General features: G+C 56.6%; 1 protein-coding gene across 2 annotated transcripts; it reads left to right on the top strand.

Moving 5' to 3' along the window:
* On the top strand, positions 1-27,840 carry Notch4 (notch receptor 4). 2 transcript variants are annotated; one of them, XM_075979508.1, is made up of 30 exons: positions 1-186; positions 895-976; positions 1,128-1,423; positions 3,098-3,445; positions 3,543-3,665; positions 3,768-4,004; positions 4,120-4,275; positions 5,107-5,301; positions 9,783-9,896; positions 10,467-10,580; positions 10,650-10,772; positions 13,141-13,300; positions 14,333-14,478; positions 14,692-14,844; positions 15,349-15,466; positions 15,682-15,769; positions 16,292-16,442; positions 16,754-16,938; positions 20,295-20,547; positions 20,752-20,864; positions 21,891-22,111; positions 22,837-23,220; positions 23,320-23,495; positions 23,883-24,108; positions 24,238-24,310; positions 24,596-24,719; positions 25,198-25,493; positions 25,733-25,880; positions 26,304-26,401; positions 26,562-27,840. In XM_075979508.1, the coding sequence occupies exons 1-30, from the start codon at positions 114-116 to the stop codon at positions 27,171-27,173; spliced, it is 5,586 nt and encodes a 1,861-aa protein (XP_075835623.1). In that variant the 5' UTR covers positions 1-113; the 3' UTR covers positions 27,174-27,840. The 2 variants fall into 2 exon arrangements, with proteins under 2 accessions (XP_075835623.1, XP_075835622.1); XM_075979507.1 differs by having other exon boundaries at positions 21,891-22,414.
* The last annotated feature ends 49 nt before the right edge of the window (positions 27,841-27,889 follow it).

Genomic DNA, 27,889 nt, shown 5'->3' with positions numbered 1-27,889 from the left:
CCCAGAAGGAAGGAGGGGCGGTGGAGCCCGAGGAGGTGGCCTTGCTTGACCACAAGGGCTCTGAGGGTCTTTGCCTGAAGAGGGAGAGACCGGACCAGGGGCAGGCGCCTGGAATGCAGTCCCGGTCCCTGCTGCTGCTGCTGTTGCTGCTGCTGCTGCCCAGTTTCTCAGTCATCCTGACCAGAGGTGAGGCAAGGCTAGAGGTGAAGGGGTGGAGAGATGCTTAGTGAGGTCAGGGAAGAGGGCCGAGGCACGGGCTCTGAAGGAACCTGGAGGGGGGAAATTCTGTAGGAGCAGCCTGAAGGGAGTGCTGACTGCCCCAGGGGCTGCTGAGACCCAGGCTTTTGGCCTGGTGCCAGGGTTGGTGCTGCTGTGGAGTGGAAAGGAGGGTGCCCACCCCCAGAGACAGGGCTCTTGGTGTGGGACAGACGGGAGAAAAAGCTGACCGCCTGCTACAGGGAATAGAGGAGCAAGAAGGGACATGGAGACATAGAAGGAACCACAAGGTCCCTTTCTGTCCAGCTGTCCCCACCCCCAGTGGCTCACTGCTGGCCTTTCCTGAAGGAAATCCCTTAGGTGCCTCAGCCATTCACCTCCCAGAAGCGCCTTGGCTCCCTCCTAATCCCAGTTGTCCTGCTTCCGGGGGATGGAGAATAAACAGGAAGGGGGCTGGAGTAATAACAGAGTCGTGAATGGAAGAGCTGGGACAGGGACCGTGTGGAGCCTGGGACTGGGTTGTGGTGTGATGGAGAGGGTGGCAGAGAGTACCACGCACCGCGCACCTGGGCCACGTGGGGGCTGCTGGTCACTGGCCTCTAAGGAGCACCTGGAGGGGGAAGGGCCATCACAGGTCTTTGGGCCGCCTCTCCTCCTCTCCTCTTGTATCCTCCCCAGAGTTTCTGTGTGGAGGTTCCCCAGAACCCTGCGCCAACGGAGGCACCTGCCTGAGGCTACCGCAGGGACAAGGAGCCTGCCAGTGAGTGTGGTTCACGGGAATGGGAGCCGGAGAGGAGGAAGAGGAGGAGGAGGAGGAGGAGGAGGAGGAGGAGGAGGAGGAGGAGGAGGAGGAGGAGGAGGAGGGAGAGCAGGAAGAGGAATGCCTGGCCTGAAATGTCCCTCTACCCCAGGTGTGCCCCTGGATTTCTGGGTGAGACTTGCCAGTTCCCTGACCCCTGCAGGAATACCCAACTCTGCAAGAATGGGGGCAGCTGCCACGCCCTGCTTCCCATGCCCCCAAGCTCCCCTAGCCCTGCTTCTCCACCGACCCCCGGCTTCTCCTGCACCTGCCCCTCCGGCTTCACCGGAGAGCGATGCCAAGTCCACCTGGAAGACCTCTGTCCACCTTCTTTCTGTTTCAACGGGGGCCACTGCCATGTCCAGGCCTCGGGCCGCCCACGGTGTTCCTGCGAGCCCGGGTGGACAGGTAAGCACCCAGGGGTGTTTAGGCCAGCACCTAAGGAGGGGTGCATCAGTCAGTCTTCCGGATGCCGCGACAAACACCAGACAAAAGCTTCCGGAGGGTTTGTTTCAGTTCAGCCTGCCGGTTCCACATCATGGTGGGGGAGCCATGTGGTGGGAACAGACAGGAAGCGGGGTGCTCTTGTTTCATGTCTGTTGCCCTGATAAACACCTGGCAAAGAGTAGCATGGGAGGAAAGGGTTTGTGTGGCCGACGTTTCCACGTGACAGCCCTTATGGAGAAGTCAAGGCAGGAACCCAGGGCTGTCAGTCACACAGCATCCTTGCCGGCTTCTTCTCATCTAGTTCCCTCCTGTCTTATAGCTCAGGTCCTCACCTAGGGAATGGTGCTGCCCACAGTGGGCTGAGCCGGCCTACATCAGTGACAGACATGCCCACAGGCCAACCTGATCCAGGCAGTTCCTCAGCAGAGGCTTTCTTCTCAGGTGATCCTAGACTGTGGCAAGTCGGTAGACAAAAGCAGTCAGCGTGGAAACGAACGCTGATGCGCGGCTTGTTTTCTTCTTATGCAGTCCAGGACCCCAGTCCAGGGAACGGTGCTGCCCACTTTTAGAATAGGTCTTCCCACCCCGCTTAACCCAACCTAGAAACTATCTCTCTACACATCTCCTTCTGGCCTCTACGGGTATCAGGCACACATGTGGTGCACAGACATACAAACAAAGCACCCGTACACACACAAAAAAAAAAATGGAAAATGGAAAAAAGGGGGAAAAAAAGAAACTGGGTAGGGACAGTTGGGCCAGTGCTGCCAGCCTGGGTTCAGTCCCTGGGGATCCACACCACACAGTGGAAAGAGAGGAACAAAAGAACAGAAAAAAAGAGCTGGAGATAACAGTTCAGTTGTAAACAGTTTGCCTGGCGTGCATGGATCGCTGCGTTTGCTGCAACGGTGCATGCTTCAACTGTGGCAGTACACATGCCTGTACTCAGGAAATAGAGAATCAGAAGTTCAGATTCTCTAGAGATCAGACATGCTGGCACACCCTTAATCCCAGCTCTCAGAAGTTCAAAATCAGAGCAGACACTCTGGCACGCCTTTAATCCCAGCACTCAGAAGGCAGAGGCAGAAGGATCTCTGAGTTCGAGGCCAACCTGGTTCCAGGACACAGCAAGTTCTAGGACAGCCAAGACAGTTTAGAGAGACCCTTTGTCAAAAAAGGAGGAAGAGAAGTTCAAAGTCATCTTTAGATTCATGGTGATGTGAGTCCTTGCCTTAAAGAAAACCAAAAACTAAATAACAAGAAATTCACTCAGAGAGGCAAAGTGACCCAGCAGGGTGACTCCGAGGCTTTTTACCCCCCCCAAGAAGGTCACTGCAGGGAACCCAAGTTTTCCAGGGTACGCCGATTTGTAAAACTCCACTGTTAACTATGTGTGCTTTCCAAAGTAAAAGATATGAACCATATAATCACAACCCTTGTGACGTACAGCAAAACTGAGGCAGGGCACGGAGCACCAGGGGGAAGAGAGCAAGAGAGTAACGGGAGAGAGACGGGAAAAGAAGGCAGAGCATGTAGTGCATGCACACGGACCACCTAGCAAGCTTAGCTGCATAAATTACGCCCAGCTACGCCCGAATCAGCCCCTGTCCAGCCCACCCCTGTGCCCTGCTGCAGGTGAGCAGTGCCAGCTCCGAGACTTCTGCTCAGCCAAGCCCTGTGCCAATGGAGGCGTGTGCCTGGCCACATACCCCGAGATCCAGTGTCGCTGTCCGCCTGGCTTCGAGGGTCACACCTGCGAACGTGACGTCAACGAGTGCTTCCTGGAGCCAGGACCCTGCCCTAAGGGAACCTCCTGCCATAACACCTTGGGCTCCTTCCAGTGTCTCTGCCCCGTGGGGCAGGAGGGGCCGCAGTGCCAGCTCAAGAAGGGACCCTGCTCTCCTGGAAGCTGTCTCAATGGGGGCACCTGCCAGCTGGTGCCAGAGGGAGACGCCACCTTCCATCTCTGCCTCTGTCCCCCAGGTAGAGCCTCCCGGCGGCTCTCCTGTACCCCTTTCCCTCAGCAGGGAGGGTCCTATCCCCTGGGTGGGCTCCATGGCTGATTCCATGATCCTGTCAGGTTTCACAGGCCTGGACTGCGAGATGAATCCAGATGACTGTGTCAGGCACCAATGCCAGAACGGGGCCACCTGCCTGGATGGGCTGGGCACCTACACCTGCCTCTGCCCAGAGACCTGGAAGGGTGAGTCGTTCAGAGCAAGTGCGGGGTGGCGGCAGCACCCCCTCCCTCCATCCTCACAAGGCTCCCAGTGCCAGCCCCCGTCCCCTCTCCTGTCCCCTGCAGGCTGGGACTGCTCTGAAGACGTAGATGAATGTGAAGCCCAGGGTCCCCCTCGCTGCAGAAACGGTGGCACCTGCCAGAACTCAGCTGGGGGCTTCCACTGCGTGTGTGTGAGTGGCTGGGGTGGCCCAGGCTGTGACGAGAACTTGGATGACTGTGCACTTGCCACCTGTGCCCTGGGATCCACCTGCATTGACCGCGTGGGCTCCTTTTCCTGCGTCTGCCCACCTGGACGCACAGGTGCAGGCAGAGGATGTGGGGGTGGGGGTGGGGACATGGAAGGGGAGAAAGTTCCTGGAGGGCAACACGGAGTCCCAAGCAGCCTGCAAGAGCCTTGCCCCTCGGTCTCCCACAGGCCTCCTGTGCCACCAGGAAGACAGGTGTTTGAGCCAACCATGCCATGGCAATGCCCAGTGCAGCATCAACCCTCTGACAGGCTCTTTCTTCTGCTTATGCCAGCCTGGCTACTCGGGACCCACCTGCCACCAGGATCTGGATGAGTGTCAGATGGGTGAGGGTTCCCACGCAGAGCCCCTCTGAGGCCAGGCCTCTGTGCTCAACAGAGGACACAGCAGACGGTTTATCAAGTTGAAAAACTAAACCAGGCATGACTTAGTGCGATGTAATCCCACGTGCCTGTAACCCCAGAATCCAGGGCACTGAAGCAGGAGGAGCCTCAACTACACACTGAGTTCCAGGGCATCCTGGGGTGCATGAGACTGACTCAGAAGAACAACAGGCAGGGCTGGTGAAGTGGTCTGTGGTTAAGGGACTTGCCACACAAGCCTCAGGACTGGAATTCAGATCACCAGAACCCACACAGAGGCGGCAAACGCCAGGTGGGCATGAGGGCCCATCTGTAATTCCAGCCTCCAAAGGCAAAGACAGGGACTCCCCCAGAACAAGCTGACTGGATAGATTAGCCACACCTACAACATCCTGCTTCAGTGAGCAGGGGTGGGGAGCAGCCGAGGATTCCCAGCCTGCACCCTCACATTCACACATTGGGGCTCACCCACACTGCGTGCCCACACATGTGCAAACACGTCGTCACACAAATTCATACCACACACACAAATGGAAAATATAAATAGATTGATTGATATAGATATAGATATATACAGCAAAAGCACAAAAGGCTTATTTACTTTGGAGGAGTCTCAACTGAGTTCAGCTCTTAGCCCAGTGCTCAACCCTCCAGACCCCATAGGTTGTCCCTGCCTGCTCCATTATAAACACACAGTCCCCTTCCCCATCAGACCCCCACACCTCCCCTGGCACCTTGGCCTCCTTGTCCTTCCACCCCTGGCCTCTGTGGATCTCAGCTCTCCTCTCCTCTCAGCCCATCAAGGACCCAGTCCATGTGAACATGGCGGCTCCTGCCTCAACACCCCTGGCTCCTTCAACTGCCTCTGCCCGCCTGGTTACACGGGCTCCCGCTGTGAGGCCGATCACAATGAGTGCCTGTCCCAGCCCTGCCACCCAGGCAGCACCTGCCTGGACCTACTTGCCACCTTCCACTGCATCTGCCCACCAGGTACAGCTGGGCGGAGTCGTGGGTGGGAGAGACGGAGAAGTAACTTAGGACTGGTGGGGGATCACCTAGCCTGAGTGACTGGCGGCAATTTCCCCAGCATGCCTCTTTCTCTCCCCATGTCCCAGCTAAAACTAGGGAACCCAAGCCCCCTAGGAGAATGGCAGGCTGCCCTGTAATGAGACTGTGCACTGCGTAATTCAGGGGCAGGGTGTGCCACCGGTTTCACGATCATCAAGGAGTTTGTATCCTGGTCCGCTGTACATAGTGGCCTGGCCAAAGAGGACAGAACGACAGCACATTTGCCTGTCATACCAGCCCAGAACCCCCCCTAATTACACACTCTCCCTCAGAGAGGTGGAGCGTGAACCCTTGGCATTCCACACGGGTGGAGCGCTGGAGCCGGTGTGATAGGAAAGGAATGCGCACGGCTGCCCACACTTGTGCCTCCACGAGAGGAGGAGAAAAAAAAATGCTCATTGCATTCCCAGCTCATAAATTAAAAAGCTGGACACCGAGAGGTGGAGTGAGACCTCTCCAAGGTCACACTGTCAGTGGGGAGCAGAGCCAAGATTCAAACCCTGGGCTTCAACCACCCCACCCCCTACTGGAAGACAAGCAGCCCCCCGAGCATCATGGCTCAGGCCACACACAGACCATGCACAGAGAAGCAGAAAAACTGCTTCCAAGGGACAAGTTACAGGTAGCAAGAGGGGTCACGACAGACTCCCCAGGAAAGAGGAGGGGGCATGGAAGTCAGAAGGCTAACCATGAGACTGTTGAGACGAGGATGAACTTAAAGGTGAAAAACAGGGCAACTCTGCCTCTGTAATGTCTTTATTCAGATCCTCCTCCTCCACCACCATCACCATGAGACCAGCAATAACACCACCATCACCGTCACTACCACAGCTACCACCACCACAACCACCATCATGACCATCAACACCATCATCACCAACAGCACCACAACCACCATCATGACCATCAACACCATCATCACCAACAGCACCACAACCACCGTCATGACCATCAACACCATCATCACCAACAGCACCACAACCACCATCATGACCATCAACACCATCATCACCAACAGCACCACAACCACCGTCATGACCATCAACACCATCATCACCAACAGCACCACAACCACCATCATGACCATCATCACCAACAGCACCACAACCACCGTCATGACCATCATTACCATCATCACCAACAGCACCACAACCACCGTCATGACCATCAACACCATCATCACCAACAGCACCACAACCACCGTCATGACCATCAACACCATCATCACCAACAGCACCACAACCACCATCATGACCATCATCACCAACAGCACCACAACCACCGTCATGACCATCATTACCATCATCACCAACAGCACCACAACCACCGTCATGACCATCAACACCATCATCACCAACAGCACCACAACCACCATCATGACCATCATCACCAACAGCACCACAACCACCGTCATGACCATCAACACCATCATCACCAACAGCACCACAACCACCATCATGACCATCATCACCAACAGCACCGCAACTACCGTCATGACCATCAACACCATCATCACCAACAGCACCACAACCACCGTCATGACCATCAACACCATCATCACCAACAGCACCGCAACCACCGTCATGACCATCAACACCATCATCACCAACAGCACCACAATCACCATCATGACCATCAATACCATCATCACCAACAGCACCACAACCACCTCATGACCATCAACACCATCATCACCAACAGCACCACAACCACCATCATGACCATCATCACCAACAGCACCACAACCACCGTCATGACCATCATTACCATCATCACCAACAGCACCACAACCACCGTCATGACCATCAACACCATCATCACCAACAGCACCACAACCACCGTCATGACCATCAACACCATCATCACCAACAGCACCACAACCACCATCATGACCATCATCACCAACAGCACCACAACCACCGTCATGACCATCATTACCATCATCACCAACAGCACCACAACCACCGTCATGACCATCAACACCATCATCACCAACAGCACCACAACCACCATCATGACCATCATCACCAACAGCACCACAACCACCGTCATGACCATCAACACCATCATCACCAACAGCACCACAACCACCATCATGACCATCATCACCAACAGCACCACAACCACCGTCATGACCATCAACACCATCATCACCAACAGCACCACAACCACCATCATGACCATCATCACCAACAGCACCGCAACTACCGTCATGACCATCAACACCATCATCACCAACAGCACCACAACCACCGTCATGACCATCAACACCATCATCACCAACAGCACCGCAACCACCGTCATGACCATCAACACCATCATCACCAACAGCACCACAATCACCATCATGACCATCAATACCATCATCACCAACAGCACCACAACCACCTCATGACCATCAATACCATCATCACCAACAGCACCACAACCACCGTCATGACCATCAACACCATCATCACCAACAGCACCACAATCACCATCATGACCATCAACACCATCATCACCAACAGCACCACAACCACCTCATGACCATCAACACCATCATCACCAACAGCACCACAACCACCGTCATGACCATCAACACCATCATCACCAACAGCACCACAATCACCATCATGACCATCAACACCATCATCACCAACAGCACCACAACCACCTCATGACCATCAACACCATCATCACCAACAGCACCACAACCACCATCATGACCATCATTACCATCATCACTAACAGCACCACAACCACCGTCATGACCATCACTACCATCATCACCAACAGCACCACAACCACCTCATGACCATCAACACCATCATCACCAACAGCACCACAACCACTTCAATCATCACCAGCACTACCACAATGACCACCGCTACAATCACAACCATCACTACCACCATCACCACACCCCTGCCAGGATCCCTGCTCCCCTGGCACAGAGGCCTAGCTAGTACACAAGGGCTAAATCATCCTCCAGAGAGATGCCCACTTTTCCGCTGTACTTCGAGAATCTCAGGCTGGGCAGTCCACCAGGAGAGCCCCACCCTCTAGGTACACAGAAAAGGCTTCAGACAGCAGTTCCCCTCAGCCCTCTGCAGGTACCCTGCTCCCAGAGCCTTCAGACCTGAGGGAAGTAGTTACACCCCCAGAGCAGCTAAGACTCGGGGCAGCACTGGGGACGGCACTGGGGACAGACCTGGGGGACGGCACTGGGGACAGCACTGGGGACAGCACTGGGGACGGCACTGGGGACGGCACTGGGGACAGCACTGGGGACAGCACTGGGGACAGCACTGGGGGACAGCACTGGGGACAGACCTGGGGACAGCACTGGGGACGGCACTGGGAACGGCACTGGGGGACGGCACTGGGGACAGCACTGGGGACAGACCTGGGGACGGCACTGGGGATGGCACTGGGGACAGACCTGGGGACAGCACTGGGGACAGACCTGGGGGACGGCACTGGGGACAGACCTGGGGACGGCACTGGGGACAGCACTGGGGACAGACCTGGGGACGGCACTGGGGACAGCACTGGGGACGGCACTGGGGACGGCACTGGGGGACGGCACTGGGGACAGACCTGGGGGACGGCACTGGGGACAGACCTGGGGACAGCACTGGGGACAGACCTGGGGACAGCACTGGGGACAGCACTGGGGACGGCACTGGGGGACGGCACTGGGGACAGACCTGGGGACAGCACTGGGGACAGACCTGGGGGACGGCACTGGGGACAGACCTGGGGACAGCACTGGGGACAGACCTGGGGACAGCACTGGGGACAGCACTGGGGACGGCACTGGGGACGGCACTGGGGACAGACCTGGGGGACGGCACTGGGGACAGACCTGGGGACAGCACTGGGGACAGCACTGGGGACGGCACTGGGGGACGGCACTGGGGACAGACCTGGGGACAGCACTGGGGACAGACCTGGGGACAGCACTGGGGACAGACCTGGGGGACGGCACTGGGGACAGCACTGGGGACAGACCTGGGGACAGCACTGGGGGACGGCACTGGGGACGGCACTGGGGACAGCACTGGGGGACGGCACTGGGGACAGACCTGGGGACAGACCTGGGGACAGACCTGGGGACAGACCTGGGGACAGACCTGGGGACAGCACTGGAGACAGACCTGGGGACAGACCTGGGGACAGACCTGGGGACAGCACTGGGGACGGCACTGGGAACGGCACTGGGGACGGCACTGGGGACAGACCTGGGGACAGACCTGGGGACAGACCTGGGGACAGACCTGGGGACAGCCCTGGGGGACAGTGGTATTCTGCAAGTTTAAGGCAGAACTGCTGCAGAGCCCAGGTAGCCCAGGCAGAAAGCCCGGCTGCCGCAGGCTGAGCCTGGCTGAGCCCCCTTCCCACCACGTCTGTGTCCTCAGGCTTGGAAGGGAGACTCTGTGAGGTGGAGACCAATGAGTGTGCCTCTAACCCTTGTCTGAACCAAGCTGGCTGTCACGACCTGCTCAATGGCTTCCTGTGCATCTGCCTCCCTGGTAGGTGAAGAGTCCGGTCCAGGGAACCTCCAGAGGCCAGCATCTCTTTGAAGGCCTCTCCCTCTCCTTTTCAGATCCCCAGACTCTTCCATCACGGCCCTAAATCCTCCCTTGCTCACTCCCCACCCTCACCCCTGCCCTGACAAGTCACTCTCCTTCCCTCTGTGTACCCCTCTGCATTTGGGCTGGCTTTGACTGGGCCTCCACAGACACAGAGAATGTCTCCTTCCCATGCTAACATGAGACAGCTTCTTTCTTTATCCGTGCTGGGGACAGAGGCAGGGCATGAGTGCCTAAGGTAAGCACTCTACCTCGGAGCCACCCCGCAGCCCAGCCGCCATTACTACTCCCTAGCTCTATCACAGGGAGAAATGAGAGCCTGAGGGAAGCTGGGTAGCTTGCCCACAGCCCAGCGGCATCATAGCCAGCGGGGGCTGAGCTCCACCCTGTCTGTATCGCTTCTGTTGCCCTGCTAGCACCCTGAGTCTCCTCAGAAGACTCACTTTTGTTCACGCTGTGCCTCCCTGTGTGACCGTGAGCACCCTCTGTTCCCACCCCCTCCCCTGCCAGGATTCAGTGGTGCCAGGTGTGAGGAAGACGTGGATGAGTGCAACAGCGCCCCCTGTGCCAATGGGGGACACTGCCGAGACCAGCCTGGAGCCTTCCACTGCGAGTGTCTCCCAGGTAAACTGAGGCTCAGACCCTGGGGGAGAGGGCCATCGGTGCAGTCTCTGACCCTCGCCTATGACACAGGCTTTGAAGGACCACACTGTGAGACTGAGGTGGACAAGTGTCTGACTGACCCCTGCCCCACGGGAGCCAGCTGCATCAATCTCCCAGGAGCCTTCTTCTGCCTCTGCCACCCTGGCTTCACAGGTCAGGAGACAACGGAAAGAACGGGGAGGGTGTGTGAGCCTGCTGGAGATAGGGAAGAACCCACTGGAGGTGTGTGAGCCCACTGGAGGTGTGTGTGTGAGCCCGCTGGAGGTGTGTGAGCCTGCTGGAGATAGGGAAGAGCCCGCTGGAGGTGTGTGAGCCCGCTGGAGGTGTGTGAGCCTGCTGGAGATAGGGAAGAGCCCGCTGGAGGTGTGTGAGCCTGCTGGAGATAGGGAAGAGCCCGCTGGAGGTGTGTGAGCCCGCTGGAGGTGTGTGAGCCTGCTGGAGATAGGGAAGAGCCCGCTGGAGGTGTGTGAGCCCGCTGGAGGTGTGTGAGCCCACTGGAGGTGTGTGAGCCCGCTGGAGGTGTGTGAGCCCACTGGAGGTGGGGAAGAGCCCGCTGGAGGTGTGTGAGCCTGCTGGAGATAGGGAAGAGCCCGCTGGAGGTGTGTGAGCCCGCTGGAGGTGTGTGAGCCCACTGGAGGTGTGTGAGCCCGCTGGAGGTGTGTGAGCCCACTGGAGGTGGGGAAGAGCCCGCTGGAGGTGTGTGAGCCCGCTGGAGATAGGGAAGAGCCCGCTGGAGGTGTGTGAGCCCACTGGAGGTGTGTGAGCCCGCTGGAGGTGTGTGAGCCCACTGGAGATGTGTGAGCCCACTGGAGATGTGTGAGCCCACTGGAGGTGTGTGAGCCCACTGGAGATGTGTGAGCCCACTGGAGGTGTGTGAGCCCACTGGTGGGTGTTTGATGGTCCAGATGTGAAAACGGGATGAGAATAGCAGCCCTTAAACTAGTCAGGGCAAAAAGCACTTACAATGAGCTGCAAGTGTGGTTCAGTAGCAGAGACCTTGCCAAGTATGCACGATCCGTGCTCCAATCCCCAGCACCGCAGGAAACGGTACGTTAAATAAGAGGCTAAATGCAAGCAACTGTAAACCTGACAACCTGGGTTTAAAACTCAGAGTCCACATGAAGGTGGACGGAGACAACAACCGGCCAAGTTATCATCTGGCCATGTACCACATGCCTGCCAACACCACACACAATACACACCATACACACACACAGACACACACCAACACCACACACAGACACACACCATACACACACACCCCATACAACCCATACACACACAGACACACCATACACACATACACCATACACACCATATACATACACACACCATACACATACACACCCCACACACACCATACACATATACACACACCATACACAAACACACACCATACACACCATACACACACACACCACACACACCATACACACCACACACACACACACACCATACACACACACACCATACACACACACCATACACACCACATACATTACACCAACACACACACATCTTAATTAATTAACTAAATGTCACAGCACCAGACCCAGACGCACAGCTGGCACAGCTGTGGTTGTCAGGTGACTTTAACCGGATGCAGGGTGAGCATCTTCCCTGCTGACCACAGCTGAGTGTTGGAGAGAATGCAGAGGGTCCTAGGTCAGGGCCCCTTGAACCTTTACTCCACTGAGACCCCTTTTCTCTCAAGAAATTTGCATTCAACCTCAAGCCTATAAGTATATGAAATAAATATATAAATCAAGCATGCCTTGATAACAAACCATAAAGATACTTTAAAACATTTATGATATACATATAATTTTACCATTTGTTAAAGACAAAGAGAAAATGTGCAGACTGAGGTGGATTTGGTTGCTTGTCGAAGACAAGACAACCTCGAGCTAACCGAACTGGATGCTCCACGCTGAGGACTGACAACAGGAAAACACCGTCTTTGTCTTCCGCCATTAAACCGACACTAGAGGATGGGAAACCCCGTGTGGGCAGTAAAAACAGCGCCGTTTACAACACGCAATAATCCCGCATCTGAGCCAGGTGTCGGGGCAGCCTTGCAGCTGTCTGTCACTGTGGAGCAGCGACACCCGGAGTAGAAAGTGGGGTGTTCTGTGCATTCCAAACCAAGGCCGCATGCGGCTGCACAGTCAAGCATCTCAGACTCACACTGCTCTTAAATTTTGAATTTTTGGTCATTGTATGTTAGAAAAATTTTACTGTTTTCAAAATTCTTGCAACTCCTACATTCAGTTATGAGGCCCCGTGTCTTACCATGGACTGAAAATGGAAAGGCTCCCTAGATGAAGTGACCCTGAGGGCAGAGCAGCTCACGGAACGGGAGATAGCGGCTCTGAGCTGCAGGAGACCCAGAGCTGGGGAAGGACCAGGGCAAGGACAGCAGAGACCCAGAAAGGACAGGAGCATGAGGGGTGACCTTTGACCCTCAGGATGAACAGGGGCTTTCTTTCCTCTCAGACTCCTCTCCCACACACACTCACAGGCCAGTTTTGTGACGTTCCCTTGTGCACCCCCAACCTGTGCCAACCTGGGCAGCAATGCCAAGACCAGGAGGACAGAGCCCACTGCCTCTGCCCTGATGGCAGTCCCGGCTGTGTCCCTGCCAAGGACAACTGCACCTGCCACCACGGCCATTGTCAGAGGTAAGAGCCTACCGCCATGCCCTCCTTCCCATGAGCCTCAGCTAGGACAGAAGACAGCAGGGGGCGGGGTGCAAGCCTGCGGGATGTGGGATGTGACCGGTGGGGGAACAGGAGGGAGATGGCAAGCCATGGACGGGAGGCACAGCTGATGAGGGCACCTATGGAGGGGACCGTCTGAGCATCGTGGAGGTGGCCGAAGACGGCTAGAGGGCAGAGCGGGGAAGAGAATGACTACCAGGGCTGCTTGTCTCTGTTACCAAAACAGCTACTGGGCATCTCTGCGTGGTCACTTCCCAACACAGAACAAGCCAGGAGTGTTATCACAGGACGGTAATCCAAGTAAAGGCAACTGGATCAGGCAGCCAAGGCCGCAGGCAGCTAGATAGTAGGTTTTGTGGCTGACCTGAGCCACAGGATACTCTGGAGAGAACAGGATGGGGTTGAGGGAAAAGAAAGGAAACGAAGGAGAGAGAGAATGAGGGACTTGATAGGTCCCTCCCCTTTTTGTTTGTTTTTTTGAGACAGGGTTTCTCTGTAGCTTTGGAGCCTGCTCTGGCACTAGCTCTTGTAGACCAGGCTGGCCTCAGACTCACAGAAATCCGCCTGCCTCTGCCTCCCGAGTGCTGGGATTAAAGGGGTGCACCACCACTGCCCCCCCTTGTTTTAAGCTAAAAAAAAAAAGGAGTGGGGCTTGTAGAAACGGCTCAGTGATTATGAGCACTGGCCACTCCTGCAGAGGACAGGGGTTTGATCCCCAGAATCTATATGGTGGCTCACAGCCAAAACACCTCCAGTTCAGAGAATCCAGCATCCTCTTCTGGCCTCTCTGGCCTCCACAGGCACCAGGCACACACGTAGTGCCCAGACCTACTGCAGACAAACTCCCATACACATAGAAACAATAGGTAAACTAGGTCCTTAGAACAGGAACAGAAGGCAAACAGAGTCGGAGCCAAAAAGGAGATGGTCTCAGGGTCCAGTCAACAAGGCAGGAGGGAAAGAGATGGACCGTCTCCTTTTCTTTATGATCAGATCCTCGTGTGTGTGTGATATGGGCTGGACTGGACCAGAATGCGAGACAGAGCTTGGGGGTTGCATCTCCACCCCCTGTGCCCATGGGGGAACCTGCCACCCCCAGCTCTCTGGCTACAACTGTACCTGCCCCATGGGATACACAGGTGAGTCTCTCCCTATACAGTATACACTCCAGCCTGTAGGCTCACAAACCAAGGCTGTGGCTAGGCCCTCTGGAGGAGAAGGGAGTGTGGGCCGCAGGGGCACCACCTGGGTAGAAGGAAGAGGTCGGTGGGACAGGGGATTTTAGGGCACGGTGAGAAAGGAGATGAAAAGCAGAAAGCAAGAGTCTCAGAGTTGCCTGTTCCTTCCCTCAGGGCTGTCCTGTAATGAGGAGGTGACAGCTTGTCATTCAGGGCCCTGTCTCAATGGTGGCTCCTGCAACACCAGCCCTGAGGGCTATTTCTGCACCTGTCCTCCGAGTCACACAGGCTCCCACTGCCAAACCCTTATCGACCACTGTGTGTCTGGTGAGTTCTGTCCTGGGTTCTGAACCACAGCTAGGTACAGGGACCAAGCAGGTCGTGTGTGTGTGTGTGTGTGTGTGTGTGTGTGTAGTGATGGCACAGGACAAGCTCCAAAGTTACAGAGAAACCCTGTCTCGGAAAACCAAAAAAAAAAAAAAGATATTTTAACTGGAGACTGGGGATACATACAGTTCAGATGGTAGAGGGCACGCCTAGCATCCATGAGGCCTGCTCACTTGTAACCCCAGCTCTTGGGGGCTGGGAGCGTAGGATCGGGAGTCCACCCCTGGTTACATGTCCAGCTGAGAAATGGCTCAGAGGGTCAAGCCCTAGCCATCAGGCCTGAAGCCTGGAGTTCAGTCCCCAGGACCCTCTGGTTTTAAATAACTAACTGGACATCCCTAAGCTGTACTGGTGAGTGGCAGACCACCTCTGTGCTGTGTGACCAAGGTCACAGGCCAGGTTACAGGCGTGGAACCCAACCCCTCACAAGACTCCTCTCTCCAGCCTCGTGCCTCAACGGGGGTACCTGTGTAAACAAGCCTGGAGCTTTCCTCTGCCTCTGTGCCAGGGGCTTCCAGGGGCTCCACTGTGAGGGGAAGATCAAGCCCAGCTGTGCAGACAGGTGAGCAGTGTGAGGCCCCCAGGAGGAGCGGAGGAACCCTCAGCCCCCCATTTCTTCTCCTCTCCTTGAGCTCTAGGCTGTCACGGCTCCCCATCCTCTGGATGCCCCTCCTCCAAGGAGCTGACCTACATTTCCCCACAACCCAACTTGTTACCCCACATTACACGATCTTCATCTCCCAGACCTTCCTACCGCACCATCTCTGTCTTCTCCAGCCCCTGCAAGAACAAGGCGGCCTGCCAAGACACACCTCAGGGTGCCCGCTGCCTCTGCAACCCTGGCTATACAGGAAGCAGCTGCCAGGTGAGGTGCAATCAGCCAGATGTGCCAAGTGGGAGAGGCTGGAGAGCTCCAGCTAGCGGGGTCTTGGGGACTAAGGGGTGGGCAACAGGGAACCTGGGACAGATGTCCACACAAAGGGATGTGAGGAAGCCTAGGGATTAGCTTCTCACTTGGGTGTGAGGTGAAGGCAGGAAAGCAGGGCAGGGTGGTGCACACCTGTCATCCCAACACTTGGGAGGCAGAGGCAGAAGAATCAGGAGTTCAAGACCAGCCTCAGCTACATGAAAAGCTTGAGTCCATCTTGGAGTAGAAGAGACCTTATCCCCCACTCCCACTCAACACCCCAAGAAAGTCTGAGTGTTGGGGTAAGCTGGACGGATTTCTGGTGCTGGAGACTGTACTGGAGAGGGTATCGGCTCAACCGATTTGTAAGCAAGTCTTCTTAGAAATGAGAGGGTTTGAGGGAGCCACAGCTGGCAGAGGCTCCTCTCTGGGTCTCAGAAGTGCAGGCCTTCCTGTCTCACAGTCTCTTCCAACCCCCAGACTCTGGTTGACTGGTGTGCCCAGAAGCCCTGCCCACACACTGCCCGATGCCTCCAGAGCGGCCCCTCCTTCCAGTGCCTGTGCCTCCAGGGATGGGCAGGACCTCACTGTGATCTCCCTGTGTCCTGCCAGAAAGCTGCGGTGAGCCAAGGTACCAGCCCCTGGACCAACCGGGAGCAGAGTGCTCCCCTGTCCCAACCCCCAGGGCAATCATGGAGCTATGTCACAGCCAAAACAACCAAGAGAAACTAGAGAGATTTATCCCACAGTTCAGCACACAGCGCACCCTCACACGGGTCTGCTCTGTGACTAGTCATTACCAACAGCCCAGGGGGCCACAGTTTAACACAGGCACTAGCAGCGAGTCTCACCGGAGCCACGCAGTCCCACCACGGCTACAACACCCTGGGATGGACCGACATAACCCAACAGCACCGACATCTCTCCTGTCTGTCTCCCCAGGCGTGGAGGTCTCTGACCTGTGCCAGAATGGAGGCGTCTGTATCGACAGCGGCTCCTCCTACTTCTGCCATTGCCCTCCTGGATTCCAGGGCAGGTCGTGCCAGGACAGAGTGAACCCCTGTGAGTCCAAGCCGTGCCAGCACGGGGCCACCTGCGTGGCCCAGCCCAACGGCTATGTCTGCCAGGTAAGAGGTCTAGAGGGGTAAAACATGACAGCGTGGTAGAGTAGGTGAGAACCGAGTTCACCCAGTCCCCTCTTTGACCCACACACCCAACCCCCACCAGGTCAGGCCATTCCACCGCTACCTCTTTTCCCTTCTTTTATCTGTCTGTCTATCTATCTATCATCTATCTATCTACCTATCTATCTATCTATCTATCTATCTATCTATCTATCTATCATCTATCTATTTAGAATTCTACCTTGATATCTACATCAAACTCCTACAACCCTGGCCTCCGCATTTGTTCTTCTGCTGGTTCAGTCTTCATCCCACCGCCAACGGGATCTACTAAAACAGAAGCTGGCCTGTCCCTCCCTCATTAACACCTCCAGGGACAGCTTCTTCCAAAGTCCCGCAGGACTGTCTTCCCGCTGTCCTCAGGCCACACCTGCTCCTGTCCCGGCTCGTCGTCCTTGTCATGTGCGTCTCCTGTCCCCCACCCCACACACACACACACACACACACACACACACACACACACACACACGGCCATGCACTGCTCACCGCTCCGGCTGCTTCTCACACACCCAAGGGGTCCTGCCTTTGAACCCCACGCTCTGCTGCTGCTATGCCCAGAGCAGCCTTTCCCTGCCTCGCCTCTTCCACCGCAGGGTGGCCTGGAGGCCCTTGCCCACCCCCCAATGTCCCGTGTTTCTCAGAGTTGGAGGAGGGCTTCTCCTCATTGGTCCAGGCCACTACCCAGGAGAGGAAACACTGGGACTAAAGAGCAACCAGTCCAAACCCTGTGCTCAGAAACACAACGTTTTTAAATTGTGTGTGTGAGTGCTTTGCCTGTATGTATGTGCGTGAAGCACATGCACATGCATGCCCAGCACCTCTGGAGGCCAGAAGATTCCGATCCCCTGGAACTGGAGCTGCTGACAGTTGTGAGCCGCCATGCGGGTGCTGGGAATCGAACCCAGGCCTCTGGGAGAGCAACAAGTGCTCTTAATCATTGAGCCTCTCCTGCCTCTAAACAGATTTATTTTTTATTTTTTATTTTATTTTTTCTTTAAGACAGGGTTTCACTGTGTAGCCCTGGCTGGCCCAGAACTGGCTGCTACTAGTCTATAGTCCAGGCTGGTCTCTGCCTTCTGAGTGCTGGGATTAAAGGCGTGTGACCTGTGCCCAGCAAATAAATGACTTTTGTTTGTGTTATTTGCCTTTGTGGGTTGTTTTTTTTTTGTGGATTTTTCGAGACAGTGTTTCTCCGTAGCTTTTTTGGTTCCTGTCCTGGAACTAGCTCTTGTAGAGCAGGCTGGCCTCGAACTCACAGAGATCCGCCTGCCTCTGCCTCCTGAGTGCTGGGATTAAAGGTGTGCGCCACCACCGCCCGGCTTGCCTTTGTGTTCTTAACTGCTCAGTCGCCTCTCCAGCTCCTCACCCCTACTATCCACCCACCCCACTTCTGGCCTTGAACTCACTGTGTTGCTTTGGTTGGACAACCTTTAACTCTCCTGCCTCCACCTAGTCGGTGCTGGGATGGCGGGTGTGCACCCTACTTTATAGCTATGGAGATCAAACCCGGGATCATGTGTGTTCTTAGTTAGGGTTTCTGTTTCTACGTGAATGACAATGGGCACAATAAAGAAACCGAAATAACCACCTCATTCATTCCAAGCTGCAGAGGTTGCAAGAAGTAAGGGTTAATGGGAACTGGAGAAGGGGGCCTTTGAGAGGGGCGGGCTTGTGAGTAGGGACAGCGGGAGCGCTGACCCTGACAACAGACACCAGAGTCTACTGAAGGGCCACAAGTTCTAGTCAGAGGTAAGGAGAGTGACCACCTGCCCTGCCCGTTTTAGCAGGCAGGAACTTTCTTCAGCCCCTGAGGGAAAGGGCACGACCTTGGAAAAAGGACTTTCTTGGGGGGCTAGAGGCTGTGGAGAGTCACCAGGTCCAGACAACTCTTTTTGGTTTTTTGAGACAGGGTTTCTCTGTGGCTTTGGAGCCTGTCCTGGAACTAGCTCTGTAGACCAAGCTGGCCTTGAACTCACAGAGATCCACCTGCCTCTGGAGTGCTGGGATTAAAGGCGTGCGCCACCACCACCAGTCTCGCAGCTGAGAGTCCTACATCGTGATCAGCAGGCAGCAGGAAGAGACAGGGAGCCACTAGGCCTAGCCTAAGTTTCTGACACCTCCAAGCCCACCCCCTAGTGACGCACTTCCTCCAGCAAAGCCACATCTGCTCCAACGTGGTCACCCCCTACCGGCTTAGGGGGGCATTTTTATTCAAACCACCACACAAGGCAAACACTTTCCCCACTTAGTTATGTCTCCCAGCATCACCATATCTAACCCTTACCAACATGTTCGGACAAAGAGAAGCAGGGTGGGGCTAGGGATGACCCTGTCTCAAAAATGAAGAGAAGCGCACTCACTATTCCCCTCCACGCCCCCATGAGGCGCCCTCCATGCATTCCCACAGCCTCTGGAGTTTCTGTCCATTTTCTCCGACTCCTCTCCGAAACCTCCCTTCTTGCATGCCATCTGGCACAGAACTTGTAACTTTGCCTCACAAAGGAAAAACCACAGTGTGGCTCTGGGCAGCTCCAGTCTTGCTTTGATCCTCGCCCCAGACAAGGCCGAATGGCTTTCGAAAGTATCTTCACCTTTTAGCAACTGTTTCGTTATCTGCGGAGTGAGGATTAAGTATGACGTTTCTTTAGAGCTGCTAAGAGAACCCTGTGATACCGATTACACAATCAGCACTATCTCTCTGTCGACCAAACCTCACTGAACCAGGATGAGCGCTACCCTCCCCTTCTTCTGTGCTACAGAAGACACTGCCTGGCGGGGGAGATGGCTCAGCCAGGAAAGCACTCGCCTCAAAAGCCTGAAGATCTGAGTTCAGATCCCCAAAACCCGAGTACAAAACTGGGCTCAGCAACACATGACTGTAGTCCCGGTGAGATGGAGACAGAGACAGGCAGATCCTGGGGAGTTAGCGGGCCAGCTAGCCTGACCTGACTGACAAAGCTCCCAGCCAATGAGAGGCCCTGTCTCAAACAAAAGATGGAAAAGCCCTCTGGCCTACACACGTGTACACATGCATGTACACACACATACGCATGTCACAAGCAGGTATTCAGGGGACGCTTAACAAATCAATGAGAGCGGCTGGGGAGTAAGTTGGTAGGGAAAAGAATGAGGCAGTGCCCAGTGTCACTTGTTTGGGACCGAGGGCTAAGCTCTGTCACGGAAGAGTAGCATGTTGTGTTTAAGGCAGGCTGTGAGGGATGAGGGGTGCGACCGTTGACGGGGAGGCCAGCGGACTGCTTGAGCTCAGCTCATCCAGTGCCTCGTCTCCATGTCTCCAGTGTGCCCCCGGCTACGAAGGACAGAACTGCTCCAAAGAACAGGACGCTTGTCAGTCTCAGCCCTGCCACAACCACGGGACCTGCACCCCCAGGCCTGGAGGATTCCACTGTGCCTGCCCTCCAGGATTTGTGGGGCTGCGCTGTGAGGGGGATGTGGACGAGTGTCTCGACCGACCCTGCCACCCCACGGGCACTGCAGTCTGCCACTCTCTAGCCAACGCCTTTTACTGCCAGTGTCTGCCTGGACACACAGGTGAGGCCTGGGGTCTCTGGGGCACAGCTAAGACCGGGAACACCCAGACAGTCCCTCGCCCTCTGCCTCCACACCTCTCCCCAGAGAAGATGCCCCAGCATCCTCTTGCCCGCATAGTGTGTGCTGAACCGACTGTCAGGAGTAAGTCAAGACAGAGGCAGTGAATGAAGCCAGGGGTGATCTCTAATCTTGCCCCCACCACAGGCCAGAGGTGTGAGGTGGAGACAGACCCCTGCCAGAGCCAGCCCTGCTCCAATGGAGGGTCCTGTGAGGTCACAGCAGGACCACCCCCTGGCTTCACCTGCCACTGCCCCAAGGTAAGTGCTGCAACCCCCGTTTCTCTCTAAGGTAAGAATGCCAGAGCCAGAACCCTAGGGCAGTGAGCAGGGGAACCCCGGAGACAGGATAACTGGACAGGGCCCAAGTTCACCGCGGTTCTCAGAAACAGGGGAAAGGCAATATCAGAGGGCAGCGGTGGTGCAATTTATCCTCCCTGCACTTGGGAGGTGAGGCAGGAGGCTCAAGAGTTCAAGATCGGGGCTGGAAAGAGGACTCGGAGGTTAAGAGTTCAAGGCCATCCTTGGCTATGGTGCAGTGGAGGTCGGTCTGGGCTACACAGGACTATCTCAAAAGAACAAAAAGAAACAAAACCAGCCCTTCCTAGAATGGCTTTAGACAAGTTCTTTAAACTCTGTGTGGGGACAGGCGCGAGTGAGGGCAGGAACTGGCTGAAGCCTCCCTTATGACAACAGGCTGTACATTCCTTCATTATCCTAACATAACACTCAGGAGCCAAACCCCTTCCTCTGCTTCTGCCTTCCTCCTGTTTACCCTGGGAAGGAAGAGGAGAGTTTGCGACCTCTCCCGGGACACAGCAAGTGGTCAATTGCACTAGCTGATTAGTCTTCATAGGCCCTGAAACTGAGCATGGCTGCACAGCCCACTTCACGCATTCCCACCACCGTACCATGGATGTTACAGCCACGTGTGGAGTTAGCAGGGGCATAGCTGCAACATTCATTACAATTGACTTGATGCAGCCGGGCGGTGGTGTTGCATGCCTTTAATCCCAGCACTAGGGAGGCAGAGGCAGGCAGATCTCTGTGAGTTCAAGGCCAGCCTGGTCTAAAAAGCTAGTTCCAGGACAGCTAGGACTGTTACACAGAGAAACCCTGTCTTGAAAAAAACAAAAAATAAAATAAAATAAAAATTGACTTCATGCTCTCTGAGGCTCCTCCTGCATATGACAGTCTAGCGCCCTCTGTGCAGGGTTATCCCCGGCACTTGCTTCAGGAAGACTGACTGATACAAGGTTCTTTTGTATTCTCTCCTCTCTGCCACAGGGTTTTGAAGGTTCCACCTGCAGCCACAAAGCCCCTTCCTGCGGCACCCATCATTGCCACCACGGAGGCCTATGTCTGCCCTCCCCTAAGCCAGGCTCCCCACCCCTCTGTGCCTGCCTCGGTGGCTTTGGGGGCCCTGACTGCCTGACACCCCCAGCTCCACAAGGTTGTGGGCCCCCCTCGCCCTGCCTGCACAATGGTAGCTGCTCTGAGATCCCCAGGTCGGGCAATCCTGGCTTTCAATGCTCCTGCCCTCCTGACTCTCCAGGGCCCCGGTGTCAAAGGCCAGGGGAGAATGGGTGTGAGGGCCGAGGTGGTGATGGGGCTTGTGATGCTGGCTGCAGCGGCCCAGGAGGAGGCTGGGATGGAGGGGACTGCTCCCTGGGGGTCCCTGACCCCTGGAAGGGCTGTCCCCCCCATTCCCAGTGCTGGCTTCTTTTCCGGGATGGGCGGTGTCACCCACAGTGCGACTCTGAGGAGTGTCTGTTTGATGGCTATGACTGTGAAACCCCTCCAACCTGCACGTGAGCCTGGAGCCTGGGAATGGGGTGGGATACGGGCGGTGGGGAGACATACATGCCCGAGCTACAGGATGACCACACTGGACTCCAGGGAGTGTCCGTGCTAAGAAAAACCCTGGGTTCCAACCCAGGGATGGAATGACTGACAGTGGGGGGCACAGCCTTTGTCTGGACCCCTGAGAACTCTAAGGTCTCAGGCCTCAGCTTCCCTTCCCCAGACCTTCTGCCACAGAAAACCTCCCCTGGCAACCAGCACTCCCAAGAGAAAGGGTCTTGGACCCTCTTTCTGGGAGAGGGGCAGGATGAAAGGTTGGTCTCAGGAGATGATGTTTGGCCACCACCCTTAGCCACTAGAGAGCCAGAGGTAACGGAGAGGCAGTGAATCTCTGTGAAGAGCCCTGAGTCCATTTCTCCGCTACCCGCAGCCCAGCCTACGACCAGTACTGCCGAGATCACTTCCACAATGGCCACTGTGAGAAAGGATGCAACAGCGCTGAATGCGGCTGGGACGGGGGCGACTGCAGGCCAGAAGATGGAGACTCGGAGTGGGGGCCCTCCCTGGCCCTGCTGGTGGTGCTGAGTCCCCCAGCCCTGGAGCAGCAGCTGCTGGTCCTGGCCCGAGTGTTGTCCCTGACTCTGAGGGTCGGGCTCTGGGTGAGGAAGGACAGCGATGGCAGGAACATGGTGTTCCCCTATCCGGGGACCCGGGCCAAGGAGGAGCTGAGCGGAACTCGGGATTCCACTTCATGGGAAAGACAAGCCCCTCACACCCAGCCTCCAGGCAAGGAGCCAGACCCCCTTGGTGCCGGGTAAGCAGAGATGGAGGGGAGGGCCAAATGTTAGTTATTCAGATGGAGTAGAAAAGGAGCAGGGGCCAAACGGGGGTCCCTGAAGTGCCTCTTCTCCAGGTTTGTGGTGGTGATGGGAGTGGATTTGTCCCGCTGTGGTCCGGAACACCCTGCATCACGCTGTCCCTGGGACTCCGGGCTCCTGCTGCGCCTCCTTGCTGCAATGGCCGCAGTGGGGGCCCTGGAGCCCCTGCTGCCTGGACCCTTGCTGGCTGCTCACCCTCAAGCAGGGACCAGTAGGTGGCCCTACCACCCCCCTTGACCTTTGTGCATGCCATCTCTGGTAGAGATCAAAAAGTGAGACCCAAAATGTGGTGTGGGAAACTTGGTCTCCCTAACGCCTCCTCTTGGAAATGAATCTCCCCCTGGGACATGCGTTCAGTGGTCTCCCTATTGCCCTAAGAACTTTTACTAACCTCTGGCATAGTCCTATGACCAGCCTTGGGCTCCGGCTTATTAAAGAACAGTAGCTAGCATTCCTAACACATCGTATCATACTGCTCCCTAAGCATTTTACCGTTAACACGGTTACCTGAGACGGGTGAGGAAACTGAGGCAGGCTACTCCACTGGCCCTGTCTCCCTGAGAATGCGCCCCCTTTGTAACTGTCTGTCTCCTACCAGGGCCACCTACCGAGCAGCTTCCCTGGCCTGTTCTGTGTTCACCAGTGGCTGGGGTGCTTCTCCTGGCCCTTGGGACGCTCCTTGTCCTCCAGCTCATTCGGCGGCGGCGGCAACGGCGAGAACATGGGGCCCTGTGGCTGCCCCCTGGCTTCATTCGAAGGCCTCGGACACAGCAGGCACCCCACCGGCGGAGGCCCCCGCTAGGCGAGGACAGCATTGGTCTCAAGTGAGACTGGGGAGGGGAATGCCAAGGGTGCTCAGAAATACTGCTGCAGACCTGGAGGGTTTCTGGATGCTGGAGATACTGATGGGCTCTAGCCTATATAATTAACCCCTACCTACTCACCCCCTCCAGGACGCTGAAGCCAGAGGCAGAAGTGGATGAGGACGGAGTAGCCATGTGCTCGGGCCCTGAGGAGGGAGAGGAGGTGGGCTGGATGAAAGGTTGGGGTGGGAATGGCGTAGAGGTGCCAAGGCTGGGGTAGGAATGGTGTAGAGGTGCCAAGGCTGGGGTAGGAATGGTGTAGAGGTGCCAAGGCTGGGGTGGGAATGGTGTAGAGGTGCCAAGGCTGGGGTGGGAATGGCGCGGAGGTGCCAAGGCTGGGGTGGGAATGGTGTAGAGGTGCCAAGGCTGGGGTGGGCGTGGCGCGGAGGTGCATTGGCGGTGCAAAGACAACTCTGTGGCCTTCACTACCCCTTGCTCTTGCCCCAAGGCTGAAGAAACAGCCTCGGTCTCCAAGCGTCAGCTCTGGCCACTGAACAGCGGCTGTGGAGAGCTCCCACAGGTAGCCATGCTGACACCTCCTCAAGAGTGTGAAACAGACATGTGTGGACCTGGTAAACAACCAACCTAGAACCCCAAAAAATCCTAGTGACCTTTTAGAGGCAAAGCCCATTAGTATCCAAACTGGAGCCTTTAGAACAGCGGCTCTCAGAGCCGGGACCTGGGACAGAACAGCACCATGTGGAGATGTCAGGAATAAACTCAAACTTTCAGCAAGCTGCCGTGAGGAGCAACCTAGCCAGCCCTCTAGACAAGTGCGCCTCAGGTCCAGGCCTGAGAGCCTTGGAGAACGTGCTGCCGAATGCCTTTAATCCCAGCACTGGGGAGGCAGATCTCTGTGAGTTTAAGACTAGTCTGGTCTACAGAGTGAGTTCCAGGACAGTCATAGCTACATAGTGAGACCCTGTCTAAATCCCCTTCCCATCCCCTCCCCACCCAAACAAGAGACAGAGCTTGTCTAACAGCTTCAGTTCTCCTGGCGGCCAAGTAGTTCTTGTGTTCTTCCATGTGGCCTTGCACTCATTCTCACAGATGGGGTGGCACCCCTGATGCCCGCAGTCTTCTGTGAGCCAGTGGAATCCACGATTGTCCAGGGGCCGTGGCTGGGAAGTCCTAAACCCTGGAAACCACTGCTGGATAGAGGGGCCTGCCCCCAGGCTCATACTGTGGGCACTGGAGAGACACCCCTGCACCTGGCTGCCCGATTCTCTCGACCAACCACTGCCCGCCGCCTCCTTGAGGCTGGGGCCAATCCCAACCAGCCTGACCAGGCGGGGCGCACCCCACTTCACACTGCAGTGGCTGCTGATGCTCGGGAAGTCTGCCAGGTCAGCCCTCACTGGGGTCCCCACATGAACTAGCAGTAAGCTTGCAAGTAAAATGAAGAGGTCTTCTCTAGGGTCTGACAAGGAGGGGAGGCAGAGGCAGGCATATCTCTGAGTCCCAGGCTAGCCTGGGCTGCACAGTGAGACCTTGTCTCAAAACCAAACAGACAACAAAGGCATGAGGGGCCTGGCCTAGAAGTCCATGGTAACCCAGGGGTCACAGGCCCTTTCTGTCTCCCCAGCTCCTATTGGCTAACAGACGGACTGCCGTGGATGCACGCACAGAGGACGGGACTACACCTCTGATGCTGGCTGCCAGGTTGGCAGTGGAGGACCTGATTGAAGAACTGATCGCAGCCCGAGCGGATGTGGGAGCCAGAGATAAAAGGGGTATGGTTGGAGCTGGTGTGCTTCCGAAATGTTAGGCAGAGCGAGAATGAGGTGAGGTTCAACTAACAGGCACAGCAGGGATTGAGAGGTACGAGTGAGTTTCCCCTTCGCCGTCAACTACATATCTTGCCTCAGTCCGTGAAACTGGGATGTTAGAAGTATCTGCGGGAACGGGATGGGGATACCCCGGTCCCACCGGTCCAGAACAATACCCATTGTCCCTCCCGCGCGCCGCTGACGTCACCAGGGCAACGCTTGCCGCCGACTGTCGGTTGCCAAGGCAACGCTTCCCGCCTCTCTGAGAAACCCAAGTAGTCGTCCCGTCCCCCACCCCTCATCACCAAGGCCAGAACCCGTGGGAAACTGGAACGCAGGAGTCTGGCCCCCACTTGCGGGGTAACCGGCTCCCATGTGGTGCCCTAGGAAAAACCGCCCTGCACTGGGCCGCAGCTGTGAACAACTCCCGAGCGGCCCGCGCCCTCCTCCAGGCTGGCGCTGATAAAGATGCCCAAGACAACAGGGTGAGCCCCTGCCGCAGACGCCCCGCAGAACAAGCCGAAAGCATGGGAACCCCGCAAGCTCACGGTGGGGGTGGGAGCGTCTGGCGGGAGGGGACTGCACCCGGTGGGCGGGGACTCCCTGACCGCCCCGCCCTCGGGCTTTCCGGTCCCCGTCCCGCAGGAGCAGACGCCGCTGTTCCTGGCGGCGCGCGAAGGAGCCGTGGAGGTGGCGCAGTTGCTGCTGGAGCTCGGGGCGGCCCGTGGGCTGCGGGACCAGGCCGGGCTGTCCCCGGGCGATGTGGCCCGGCAGCGAAGCCACTGGGACCTACTGACGCTACTGCAGGGGGCGGGGCCGCCGGAGGCCCGGGCGCACGCACGCACCTCGCCGGGGGGCGGGGCCGCGCCGCGCTGCCGGACGCTGTCGGTGGGAGCGCGCCCGCGCGGGGGCGGAGCCTGCCTGCCGGCTCGTGCTGGGTCCGTGGACTTGGGGGCTCGCGGGCGCGGGGGCGCGGTGTACGCGCGCTGCCGGAGCCGGTCTGGAAGCTCCGTAGAGCCGCCCTTGCGCGGCCGCCGGTTTTCCGCGGGCTCCCGTGGGCGACACGGGGCCAGGGCAGCACAGGATGACTGGCCTCGCGACTGGGTGGCCCTGGAAGCCTGCGGCTCCGCCCGCAGTGCGCCGATCCCGCCTCCCAGCCTGACCCCGTCCCCGGAACACGGATCACCTCAAGTTGCCTGGGGTCTTCCAGTCCACCAAGAGGTGTCCTTAAACCCGGGTGGAGAGAGTCAAAACTAGGCAGCTGCACGGAGGGAAGGGAATGACGGGCATTCCGGAAGACTCCAGACTTAATAAGCGCTGTGCTCGCTTGTCCTCCCTATAGAAGATGCACAGCCCCGGGAAGAGGATTTAGGATCTCCGCGTGACACACGTCGAGTTTTCCCTGGAAAATAGAACAGCTACAGGAGAACAAAGTGGACTTTGAGAATCCCTAAACTGGAACCAAAAACTGTGGGCAAACTGGGTGTAAAATGTGTCTTGTGGGCCGGGCGGTTGGTGGCGCACACCTTTAATCCCAGCCCTCGGGAGGCAGAGGCAGGTGGATCTTTGTGAGTTGGAGGCCAGCCTGGTCTATAAGAGCTAGTTCCAGGACAGGCTTGAAAGCTACAGAGAAACCCTGTCTTGAAAAACTACAAAAAAAAAGTGTCTTGTGTATGGCTTCCCACGGGGAGCTAATGCACTCCACTGCCCATAAGTAGCCGGCAAATATTTATTGAGCACCTACTATGTGCCAGGCGTGTGGATGATGAGGGGTAACCAGTAGCCGCCTCTGCTGATGACTCCTTGACCTCCCTCTGTTACCCCCCACCCCAGGAAAACGGTGCAGGAATGAGGCTTTGCTCTTTGGCCTCTGCTATCTCTAAGAACCCCAAACTCATGATAATAAAGCTGATTTAAAGTGTTACTTTGTCCGAGGAATTGGACTGTGCATAGCGTTTGGGAAACTTAGTATC

This window comes from Microtus pennsylvanicus, chromosome 7, assembly GCF_037038515.1.
Source record: "Microtus pennsylvanicus isolate mMicPen1 chromosome 7, mMicPen1.hap1, whole genome shotgun sequence".
Lineage (NCBI taxonomy): Eukaryota > Metazoa > Chordata > Mammalia > Rodentia > Cricetidae > Microtus > Microtus pennsylvanicus.
The sequence above is the reverse complement of the archived record's forward strand: the minus strand, read 5'-3'. Positions and strand labels throughout refer to the sequence as shown.

Coding starts and splice junctions, on each gene's coding strand:
- Notch4 (XM_075979507.1), top strand. CDS start 114: ATGCAGTCCCGGTCCCTGCTGCTGCTGCTGTTGCTGCTGCTGCTGCCC. Junction 10,581..10,649: donor CCACTGCGAGTGTCTCCCAG/GTAAACTGAGGC, acceptor CCTATGACACAG/GCTTTGAAGGACCACACTGT. Junction 20,548..20,751: donor GTGTCTGCCTGGACACACAG/GTGAGGCCTGGG, acceptor CCCCCACCACAG/GCCAGAGGTGTGAGGTGGAG.